The sequence below is a fragment of the Danio rerio genome, chromosome 8 (genome assembly GCF_049306965.1).
Source record: "Danio rerio strain Tuebingen ecotype United States chromosome 8, GRCz12tu, whole genome shotgun sequence".
In the NCBI taxonomy this organism is placed as follows: Eukaryota; Metazoa; Chordata; class Actinopteri; order Cypriniformes; family Danionidae; genus Danio; species Danio rerio.
In genome coordinates, this window is record NC_133183.1 from 30,776,145 (window position 1) to 30,788,737 (window position 12,593).

At 33.9% G+C, this 12,593-nt stretch overlaps 1 protein-coding gene across 1 annotated transcript; it reads left to right on the forward strand.

Moving 5' to 3' along the window:
• Positions 1 to 198: 198 nt before the first annotated feature.
• ocstamp (osteoclast stimulatory transmembrane protein) lies at positions 199 to 7,603 on the forward strand. Its single transcript, NM_001014340.2, is given in 3 exon segments — positions 199 to 339; positions 4,757 to 5,756; positions 7,116 to 7,603. Coding segments are annotated over 3 exon segments (1,422 nt in total). The 5' UTR covers positions 199 to 301; the 3' UTR covers positions 7,500 to 7,603.
• Positions 7,604 to 12,593: the final 4,990 nt, after the last annotated feature.

The window sequence follows — 12,593 nt, forward strand, 5'->3', positions numbered from 1 at the left end:
TAACACACTTCCCTTAGGATATGGTTTTGTTTTTTTTCTGCATTATCATGTGTTGCAGTATGACCTGTGTTTGGTTCTCATGTGAGTCTGAGCAACTTAATGAGTCATGGTGCATGTGTGTTCCGAGCCCAGCTCACAGTCATAGGATTGTGTGTATGTGTGTGTGTATATAAATATAAGTGTGAGCTTTTGGTGTCCAGCTCAATATGAAACTGGCCGGTTCAGTTATAATGATGACAAATCGTTTAATGTGAGATAAATCCATCCTCTTCTCCAGGTCTTCTCATAACAAACAGTAACAATGGCCTTACAAAGCCATCTCCGTCTGTTTTCTGTCAGGTATGTCAATATTTTTTAGCATTTTTAAAAAAGTATAATACAGCCAAATGTATAATGACTTAGATTATTATTATTATTATTACAGATCGAATGGCAAGCATAATCATTATTTATTATGTTACTGAATGCGTAACCTATAGTTGTGCATATTTGATTTGCATTACATATAGTACTAATGTATGTACTATTATGTAATATGATTAAACACGATTATTAGTGCTGTCTTAATATTAGACCTGTCATGATAAGGAATTTTGTTGTGCGATATATTGTGACAGAAATTGTTGCGATAAGTGATATTGTCATTTTGAGATCATTTTATGCCACTGATTATATAATAATGCAAATAGCCATTAACACTTTAAAATACTTAGCATTCTTAAGGCTATTTAGATTCTGTAATTTAATGTTTAAAAAAGGTAAATATCCTGTTATATATACTATTAAATTTCCAATTATAAACGTTGACAACAGTGAGGTAGAACATAAACATCATAGTAAAATGGCTTTAACGTTATATGTGAATTTGTAAATATACCGTTGACGTCAGAATTATTTGCCCCCTGTTTATTTTTTCCCCAATTTCTGTTTAACGGAGACGTTTTTCTCAACACATTTCCAAACATAATAGTTTTAATAACTCATCTCTAATAACTGATTTATTGTATCTTTGCTATGAGGACAGTAAATAATATTTGACTAGATATTTTTTAAGATGCTTACAGCTTAAAGTGACATTTAAAGGCTTAATTGGGTTAGTTAGGTTAACTAGGCAGGTTAGGGTAATTAAGCAAATCAGTGTATAATGATGGTTTGTTCTATAGACTATCGAAAAATATATAGCTTAAAGGGGCTTTTAATTTTTTTTAAACTGCTTTTATTCTAGCCAAAATAAAACAATTTAGACTTTCTCCAGAAGAAAAAAATATTATCAGACATACTGTGAAGGGGGGGCTAATAAATCTGACATTAACTGTATATTGCAATGGTAAAAATTATTGAGGTCATCTCCGAGTATTGCACGATTAGTCAATATATTTATTATTGTGACAGGCCTAATAAATATGATATTTATACACGTATTATGATATGGGATGCAAGAGAGATGTCAAAAAAGAGTTTTAAGAGTGATGTACATAGAAAGATTTTAAGAGTTGACCCATAGAAAAAGACCCCTAACACAGTCAATCCTGGCAATATTCAAAAGGACTGACTGACAGAGAGAGTCTGATTAATCTGTCCATGAACCTGTCACCTTTTGTTACATGCATTTGTTGTATAGCCATAGAGATGTGATATTTCTAGACAATTATTTCAGAGATAGCTCACAGCACATCATTTCATAAAAATCAATTGCAGTATATTATTTGCTTTACTGACTCATCCAGTTTTTTTTAGAGATAAACATTTCATTTCACCTGATAGGTCTTTAAAGTTAGGAATGATACTTTGTAAATGTAATACTGTAAGTAGTAGGTTTTGATTATCAATGTAACCGATTACTTTTTGTTTACTTTATTAATTTTATAATGTATATTAATGATTTTCAAGCATTTAAACCAGACGGTGAACCTTACAGTAGTACTAACAAAATCCTTTATCAAAATCAGCCATGGTTTTTATGAAGACCACTCTGAGATTAAATGCAGATTTAAAGTCACAACCAGAAATAGTTTAATAGTGTTTGAATTTTTTTGCACATCTATCAAATTAAACACTGACATCTAACAATGCACTAAACTTTTTCTTCTGTTAAACACAAAAAAAGACATTTTGAAAAATGTTGGAAACCAGTAGTCATTGACTAGTTGGAAAATTATCATATGGAAGTCAGTGGCTAAGTTCCCAACGTTCAGTTTTATCATTCATCATCCTCTTTTTATGTGTTCAGCAGACAAATTTAACTCAAACCGGTTTGGAGCAGTAGAAGATGAGTAAATTATGACAGAATTTTCATTTTTGCGTGAACTATCCCATTATTCCTAAATAAAAAAAATTAAAAAAATATAAATATGCTAATTCTACTTAAAGATGCCCTATCAAAAAAATCTGTGTATACCAAGGCATTGTCGAATAAAAAGAATGAAAATACTGTGAGCCTCAAACACGGTTTTTCCTCCTACTCATGTAAATTCTGTGAGGTTAAAACCCTGGTGGACAACAATCAGACCTAGGCAAGCACTCTTTAGAGTTAGTCAGAATGCAAAATGGAGGATATATACAGATTTGAAATTTGTTCAGCACCAAAGAGGCATAAGGTATTTGTATCTTATCGTGTTTAATGTGAAATAAGCCAGATATGTTTGTAATTTGAGGTATCAAACACATGAAGACTGCAGATTTTTTAAATGCACATTTAATAGTCATATCTTATTATCTTATTAGCTCATATAGCAATTTCTCTCGAGTAAAGAAATAGCAATACACTTTATTAAATGTCATCTGTCTATGCAGGGGATGATATTAATTCCTGACTATGTTTACATTTACATTATATAATAGTACATCTACATAATACATGTCTTTTTTTTTTTTTTTGATTCAGCCTATATTTTAATTTAGGTTACTTTAGGTGTCTGGTGGTTTAGATAGCTCACTCATTCTGTGCTATAATAAAACTCTCTACTTGAAGTACACATGAAATTAAATCTTTCTGTCATTAAAAAAAAAAAAAGTTTTCCATTGTAATCCAAAATTGACATCTAAAAATGCACTTCTTGTTACTGTAGCTTTCAGTTTAATTCTCGGATTACCTCTGTCTGAGGTATTGGGTGTGGTTAACATACATAGCTATGACAAACTCAGAAACATCAGAAATGGTGAAGAAGAGGTGTCTGTTGGATTGTAATAGCTCTCCCGAAACCCTTTTCCTGATCTTTTTTGAATGAAATGTCTACATCCAATCAGCTCACAGTAGAAAAAAAACAAGCCACGATCAATATTTACTCATTTAATATTCCATTTCTCTCGGAACTCCACCACAATACAAAAGAAACGGTTGCAGCTTTTGGTTTATGTGGACTTTAAGTAAAAAAAAAAAAAATTAACAGGGCATCTAAGCTGCTTTGACACATTTCGAAAAGCGCTATATAAATAAACATGAATTGAATTGAATCTACCTCATTTGTTAAAATAATTTTGACCAATGATGTATGATTAATTTGCCCATGTATATTAGTGTACATTATGCCTGTGTGTATGTGTGCATGAGAAAGAGTGCAAGCTCTGAGAGCTGGCTTAAAGCTGAGCTCATTAATATTTATGACCTTTGTTATTATGGTCAACAAAGACCTTTTGATTCTAGAGGCGTTTTTGAAAGTAAGAAATAAGTATATAAAACCATTTCTGGAGGATATTTGAACCTACATACCTACTTAGTAGATATCAGAGACGCTAACTTATAGAATTTAACTTAATACATCAATGACATATACTGTATAAGTCATCTTTAATGGCTTTTAAATGGCAATGACTATGGTGGTTGAGAGAGCTTAATGTGCAGCAGTTTAAGAAAAAAATCATTTCCAAAAAACGCCAACATTGAGAAAAGATCTTCATTCATTTGACCACACATGTGCTGCAAATCCTCACAACACAGACACTTTAAAAATAACATGCTGCATTTTATCACAACATAGTTTATGAAAAAGTGCTGCATTTTCTCACAACACTCTCAAATAGCACTGAACACAATAGACATATTTCAAGGGGACCCTAAAACGTGATGGACCTGGCTATTTAGGTTATGGTTACTTAAGCTAATATTATACAACAGACAAGGAAAACAGGATATTAAAATGAACAAACAAAAAAACTCACCTTTCAAAGATCACCTACAGCTTCACCGAGCAATAGATTTTTGGGTCCCCTTGAAACATTTTCGCTGTGTTTCGTTGTTTTAGGCAAGTGTTTGAAAAGTGAGAAAATGCAGTGCATTTTTTGTAAATTGTTTGCATTGTGAGAAAATACAACACTTTTATTAATTTGTTTGTATTTTAAGAATTTGCAGCATGTGTGCTGTCAAACGGATGAAGATTTTTTCTTAATTTGCTGGTGTTTTTTGTAATTGCCACCATAAATGACACCATGCACATCAAAAACAGGCATAAATAATTTTAATATTTCCCAAATGATGTTTAACAGTGCAAGGAAATTTTCACAGTATGTCTGATAATATTTTTTTTCTTCTGGAGAAAGTCTTGTTGTTTTATTTCGGCTAGAATTAAAAAAAATAAATTAAAAAAATTTTATGTCAAAATTATTAGACCCTTCTCTTCGTTAAACGGAAATTTGTGAAAAAAAAAAAAAAACAGGGGGGCTAAAAAAAACAGAGGTTAATAATTCTGACTTTAACTGTACTATATCTTTATTCTCTGACTGGTCTCTCTCTCTCTCTCTCCATGTTTTTCTATGTTAGATCATCATTGAAACAAAGTTTGGAGACTCTCTGGTTGTGTTACTCTTCTCCGACCCCTCAAGCTGCATCTCATCTGCTCACTCTGCTGGTTCTCTGCCTCTCATTGGTTGCTGTAACCTCCTCGCTGCTTTTCTATTGGCTCATTAATCTTTTGAGATATAACATCCAGACGGCACTGATCGCAGTTGGTATCTATGCCACAGCAGTGTTTATCCTGTCAGCTCTCATCCATCCATTCCGATGTGCCGTCACGCTAATCTTCCCGACACTGTTTACCCAACAGGGCCGCAAACTGCTTTTGTCAACATCTGTTATGATTGTGGTGCTGTACGTCCTACCTAACATGGCTGCCAACATTGCAACTTTAACACATGTTGTGAAGTGTGCATCAGAAAAACTCTCCCAAAGCCTCCTGAGTAGCTCAGAGCTCATAAACACCATCAAGGAAAATATGGTAACAACTGCTAAAGAGAACGTAAATCATAATTTAGTACATAAGCTGAGTGATTTTGATCACACCACAAATATTAACGTCTCTGAAGTGAAGGGACGGTTGCATTCCTTAAGTCAACATGTGAAGCAGGATTTCTCTAAAATTAAAAGTCAAGTACAGTATCTGAAGTTGCTGTTCAGCAGAATTTTTGCTGCCATTTTTGTTTTGTATTTGTTTTTGGAGTCCGCCATGTACATTCGCTCTTATTTGATGTCTGTAAGATTTGACAACACATATCTCACAAGTGGGCTTAGGAAAAAGGCAGTAGAAAAAGGGCTGGTGGTCGAATCAAAGGATGTGAAGAATGGTGTGAAGTCTACCAGTTTCAGAATAACTAAAAGAGAATTCTTCAGATGCCTGGCCCCAGCCCTGGTGATCACTCTGTATCTGCTGATGACAGTCTTTTTGATAGTGCTGGACCATTTCTTGTATTCCTTGGTGAAATCAGGTGGTCCTTGGATTTCCAACATGCCATCCACCAACGTCAGCGTCAACATCAACTTAAAGGTATAACCCATTCAAGCAGTTTCTCCCTATAACCTTCATAACTGTAAGGATATGTTTGCAATGTAGGGCATTATTAATTTTTCACATATTATTTTTGAAAATCTAAACTTAAAACTGAAAGATGCAATACAAAATATAACTCCAAGGAGCAGTGAATTGGGTTCAAGTACTAGGGCCGAGGAGTATATGTACAAATATATTATTCATTAAGCCTATTAACTAAAGAATTTTAATTAGGTTTATGGTTTCAGATAAAATTCAATAAAAATCGTGAGAATCTGTAACAGTTAAGTCGAAATGAAGGCAAGCGTTCTGAACCCAAGTGCAGATTATTCTTAAAAGTGCAAAACAAGCATAACAAAGCTAAACAATAATCTCCAAGCAAAACCATCAACATGTTTCAAGCCTTTCAAGCCACAAAAACATGGCTGGGCATGGCGAAAACAAAGACATAAACAACTCACCAACAGCGGTTTACAACGAACAAACAAAACTAAACCAAGAACAGGGAAACATGAAGGTGTATAAATACCAAGCATAAAGTATCACATGACATAAAAGAACCAATGAGAAGCTAAACACATAACAAAGATAAACCAATGAAAACATGACAAGATGACAAAACAATTACAAAATAAAAGACAGGACAACATGAAACACTTTACATCGGACTTGGGCCATGAAACAACAGTAGGCTTGGGCCATGGAGCAGAGGCGGGCCTTGACCATGGAACAACAGCAGGCATGGCAACATGGCCAGCGCCAGCAGAGCAGGCCTCGTGGGCAGTGACTCAAGCTCTACACCCCTGGAGCTTCATTGAAAAATATGAAACACACCCTGTCTCTTTAGCTGAAAATCAGTTTTAATTAGTTAATTAGTTAAATAGTAAAATGTATAGTTTATACAATATAGGAAATAAAGGCAAACAATCCGTCAAATGTGCAGAATCGGTGTACGGGGTTACATAATTTAACATTATAAGTATCTTATCTTTGCGTTCAGCAAATACACGTTACCTGAGAACAAGTAATATATTCCAAAGACCGAAGAGTCATTAGATACTAAATCTAAAAAAAATTATTTAATTAATCTTATTTAACAACTAAAGTAAGATTCAAATTGACCACTCAACATGTGACCATATCTTAAAACCCCCAGGGACCAGGGTACACACACAGGCCCTGATCTTATTAGTATCTGCCTTTGGAATCTGTATGGACTTTCTTGGTGAAAAGAAATGTTTTGCAATATAAACAGATGCATATAATAATTTGCATTCTTACATTACTTCCCATCATTGTGAATAACGATTCTGTCTTCTGTTCCTCTTCTGTTTCCAATAATTGTAACTATTCCAGGTTGGAACAAAAGTACCCATTCTTCAACTTACAGGCACAGACGGTTATAATGAATTGTTCAACTTCAACAGGACTTACACAGCCCTCATTCACTCTGATCCAAATATCTGTGAAGCTCAGTCCAGTCAATTGAATCCAGGTGTAGTGACTGCACTGGTGTTTCTCTATCTGTTCAGCTACACTTTGCTGCCACTGGATGTTTATGCTCGACGTCTTCGGAGGAAAGTTGCAGCTTCGTTCTTCCAGCAGCAGGAGGAGAGAAGAGTGGAGTTCCTTATTAAGAAGATTCAAAGTAAACAAAAAGAAAGGAAAAAAGTGTTCTTTATAGAGACCAAATTTCAAGATGAAGACGTCTCTGGAATGATAGACCTTTCCCATAAATAATATGCTTAATATTAAGCTGTGTATAGTCTGTTTTTTAATTAACTTGTACATATTCTAAGTAACATATTCAAATAAAAAATCCATGTTTGTATTTGTCAATTTAATATTTTGATTATCATTCATTTTCATCAGAAGACATAATGGAGTAGAAGATTTAAAGGGAACATATTTTGCAAAGAAAAAACAATTATAATGAGTTTGTAAATATATATCCAGCTTCTAATCGTAAACATTTAATATTGATTGACATTCTCTATTTTCCCATGTTTGCCCATGCCAGACATCACAGGAGTAAGTTCTGCCCATTAGTGACAATCTCTCCATCATTAGCATAGGACGTTAATCCATACTTGTCAACCCTCTTGTTTTTCCCTGGATTCTCCTATATTTTACAATTATATCCCGCTATTATCCCTTAAAGGTATTTTCCCATATTTCTCCCGTATTTTTTATATTTCTATAAAGGGTGACATTAAACATTGAAAAGCAAATTCTCCCTATATTCAACCCATACTGCCAAGCCACCAGGGGACGCCCCTTGCTCTTAAATTTGAATTTGTTTTGTGCTTTCATTTTATTTAGGCAGGAAAACACCTTTTAAATATAAAAAAATATATATCCCTTCCTTTCCATTATAGGCACTATTGCCCCTCCTATGCAATATTCAAAACAGTCAGTTCATGGAAGTGCAATACTGTCAAACGCATGCCATAGTGATAAATAGAGGCTGCTTCCCAAACAGATTCTGTACACACGATTTGAAGCAGAGCGAAAGTGGACACACTGGGTTTTGGGTGTGTGTTTGAATACAGACACATACACATAATAATAATAATAATCTCTGTACAATAATATAATAACATCTACACATATCTTGTTTTTGAATCTGCCCCTACGCCCTCTTTTGAAAAGAGCACACTCTCATTTGAATTTAAAGTGACAGTCACCAAAATGGCTTAAATAGGATCAAAGCCTAAAAAGGGCTGTTTCATAATGTTAAAAAACATTATTTGTGATGTATTTTGAGCTAAAACTTCACATACACATTCTGGGGACATCAGAGACTTATTTTACATCTTGTAAAAAAGAGCATAATAGGACCCCTTAAAAGTTTCATGTCTCCTTTGATAAAAAATTCTGCTCTGTAAACACTGTTGCTTTTAAACAATGCAGTTATTTCTAAGGGGCCCTAAATGTGGCTAATATAACTCACATCATTACACCCCTATCAGCAAGCTGAAAGGATAATATAATGAAAAATGGAGTTTAATAGATGTCCAAACATTACCTAAAACATGGCTAAATGTGGCGAGTCAGTGGAATCTAAAAACAGTCTACTGGGAAATGTAGCACGATAGGGTAAAATCAACTTGGCAAAGTGGTTTAGCTACATAAAAGCTATTTTTGCAATTTTCATTTTTTTTAAACCACTGTTAAACCACTGTTTGTTAAATTTGCAAGTTCTGTTTTTACAAACAAAGTTTGTTGATTTGCCGTTTCCCAAATCTGTCGCTTCAGTGAACATTAGCAAATTGCATCACAAGCTTGAGCACACGCAACTGCAGCTCTGGAGCTGTTGTTAGAAACATAGTTCCTGGCTGTGTTCTATTCCCACTTATCCCCTATGCCCTATTTATTTAGAACATTCTAACATTCACAGTTGTTATTAATAAAAAAAAAAAGTATTAAGGTCATCTCTCTAAGGTGTAACTTGTTTTTTAAACTATTTTTACAGTTCAGTTTTACCGATATTTATGTTTACAATTGTGCTCCCTTCACAGTGCACTTTGAAAACATTGATGTCATTTTGAACAAAGCCTCATGGCGAAAGCTATAGGTGACCTATTATTTATAAGCAGAATTTCTTTTAAAAATGTCATCAAATTGAACAGAATGAATGACTACACATGCCTATTTGAGAGCTGTATACTATTGTTAGACGTATATTATATCGCTGACAGTCCAAATGTAGCTTTGTTTTAGCCAAGACATCTATGTTTGGATGTCTAATAAATGTATTTAAATGACAACAAAAACAAATTACTTTCTGAGGATATACTTTCATGTTGTTTATGCCAAATTCTGACCAAAACATTGGACTCTTTTCACAAGCCTGTTGTGATGTGTTTAATGGTCATCAGCATCTTAAATCCTTGAAAGTTTTTATTATTTAGATTTTTTTTAAGAACGTATGAACATTTAATTGCATTTTCCTATGTAGTATATCATCTTTGCTTCAAATGACAAAAAACTAATTACCGCTGGTGCGAGACATTTTTATTGCAGTGTCTATGGGACAGGACAGTAAGTTTGACGTTATTCTCTTCTCTGGCTTCCGTCTCATACAATTCTTTCCCTTTTTCTGAAGTCTTTATAACATAATTGTGGAGTTTTTTTATTTATTATTTGAACAAATAAAATTGTAAATTATTTGTTTTATTCTCCCATCCACTGAGCTCTAAGTTATGCCAACTATGATGACTTCCACTACAGAGAACCTCGGAAATGGGAAAAAGGTGTATCGGTCAATCTTGCTGAAGCTTTCTGAATTGTATAGCCTCAGTTTGTTATCTTTAGATGACCGTAGTACCACCATGTCTTCTGCTGTTGTAGCTCTTCTTCATGTTTTGACTTGTTGTGTATTCAGAAATAATCTTCTGCAAACGCTGGGTGTAGCAAGTGTTTGTTTCACTAATGGCTCAAGCTAAAAAAAAAATATTTTTGAGTACATTTCCTATATAACAATCGATCTTACTGTACACGTATGACTGTTTATAAATCTTTTCCAAAAGAGAATCAATATTAATACAAGTATGAGCTTTAAGTGTTACTTTAGTGTTGTGTCAATTCACCGTCCAATGAAGTGCTGAAATGACCATCAATCCAACTAGAACATGATTGATTATCGAAATGAATAAGTTATTTGTATTTTCTATTTCTGTTTTTATATATAATTTTGTCATTATTATTTTATGAAATAGTACTTTAAATATATACTGTATAGATTTGCTGATTGCAATCTATAACATATATATTTGTAATTCACCTGTATGTAGGGACCCCTAAAATATTCTCAGATTATAATATGTTTTTTTGTTTATTTCTAACTGTGTGTAAGTAGTTAATCCAGCAACATTTGATTTTGTATTTTTATGACACAACATATTAAGAAAGCACTATTTTGCTGGTCAGTTACTGTTCCTTTAAGATGACATCATAACGTAAGCTGCGTGAGAGAGCGAGAGAAAAAAAAGAGAGGAGCCTCGTGAGAAGCAGCTGCAGATCGTCCTATGTGTTTTCATAGTTAGGAGGCGATATATTGGTAATATTAAGTCTTCAAAGTGAAAGTAAAAGTGACTGGGACTCAGCTCGTTTTATTTGCTTTTCTCTCTGTGGAGTTTTCGCTTTGCGATCGTCGTGTATCACGCGAGTGTATGCTCTCAGCTGAGGACACCATGCTCGTAGCATAGCTGCTAACGCTAATGACATTTACCTGAGTGAACAGTGACTGTGCTGATTGAGTTGGTGGTGATGCTGCTCTGAACTGGACAGACCTGTTTCAGCGCTGGACGTGGAATTATCGCGTGGGACAGCGGTAAATCACAGCTTTGTGCAGGAGGGATTTCATTATATGTTTGGCTTTCATCGGATGGACGTAAGTGACATCATCATTGCATTTTGAGAGATCGTTCTGAAACAATACAACTGTGAATGTGCACCAACGAACTGGGCCCCAACGTTAAAGTATGCATACTAATGTTTTTTTGACTGAGTGACTTTGTGACTGTTATGACTGTGACTGATTTATAATAAGTTTGTGAACTAGACTGAGATCATTTAAATTGTAAAGATTTGGAGGTTCACTTTATTATTTTTTTGTTTACAATTGTGAAACGATCTGAGTTAATAGTGTTTAGGTGTGTTATTTCAGAAGCGTTTAACTTTAGCTTTAATGTGATTTTTATCTCATCTGTTGATTTGAGGTAAAACAAAATGTAGGGAAACATAAGAAATATAGAACAAAGGAAGTCAGTAAAGAACAACACTTAGACTTGTAAGGCTAATTTACATATTTTATTTTGAAGAATTAAGGTGATAAATTTTGACTGAGAGTAAAACTTTATTTAGTGGGATTTCCATTTAAATTGTTTATTCTTCTTTATTCTATTCTATTGTTGTTGTTTTATTATTTTCTTGTGGTGTAGATAAAGGGCTGATTCTTTTATTTTATTTATTTTCTTTTTACTTTAAACAAAATTGTAATAAATTGTTATTATTTTTCTTAAAATCAAAAGTTGACATCTCATTGTGTTTTTGTTATATATTGAATTCATATATAAAACACAAAACAAACAAACTGCAAATATATACACACTGTAATAGTTTAATTCAGCTAAAACTAGTTTTTTAGAGTACAAAGGAGTAAAAATACCGGCTAATTCACCATTCAACTGCCGGGAACCCAGGTATTTCTGAATAGGATAGTTAAAAATAATTCTTAAGGTTAAGAAAAGGGTTACATTTTTGGAGGCACCGCTGGGATCTTGTTTTTTTCCTTTTTACCAGATTTTTTTTTCTCTTTAGCAGAAATAAAAAAAAAAAATTATCTGAAATAGTGTTAATTATTATTGATAAATTTTTGTGGCTTATTTTGCGTAGTAACTCATTAGTTGAAGTATGGATATCTCTCAGACTGCTCAATGGAGTACAGAGGAGAACATAAATTCCTCACGTGCCATTGTGTTAAGCAATGTTCCTTTGAACACTAGTGATGAGACTATTGAGAAAGTGTTAAACACAGTGAAGGTTTTTGGTCGTACTCAAATTCATGGCCGACGTGGTGATGTGACTGGAAAACATTTGTTTGTGTTAGTGGAGACTAGAGCTGATCTTGATCCAAGCACCATACCACCTGAAATAGGTATTGAAAGTGAAGCTGGACCCTGGCCTGTACACTTTGTAGGTAGACTACAAGTTCAGAACCCTGCTCCTGAAAATGACACATTTCAGTCCAAGTTGTTAACATTAATGCAGCAGGAGGGCAAGTCTATGGATGAAGTGAAAGCCATTTTGATGGGGGAGCATTCTCCTAAA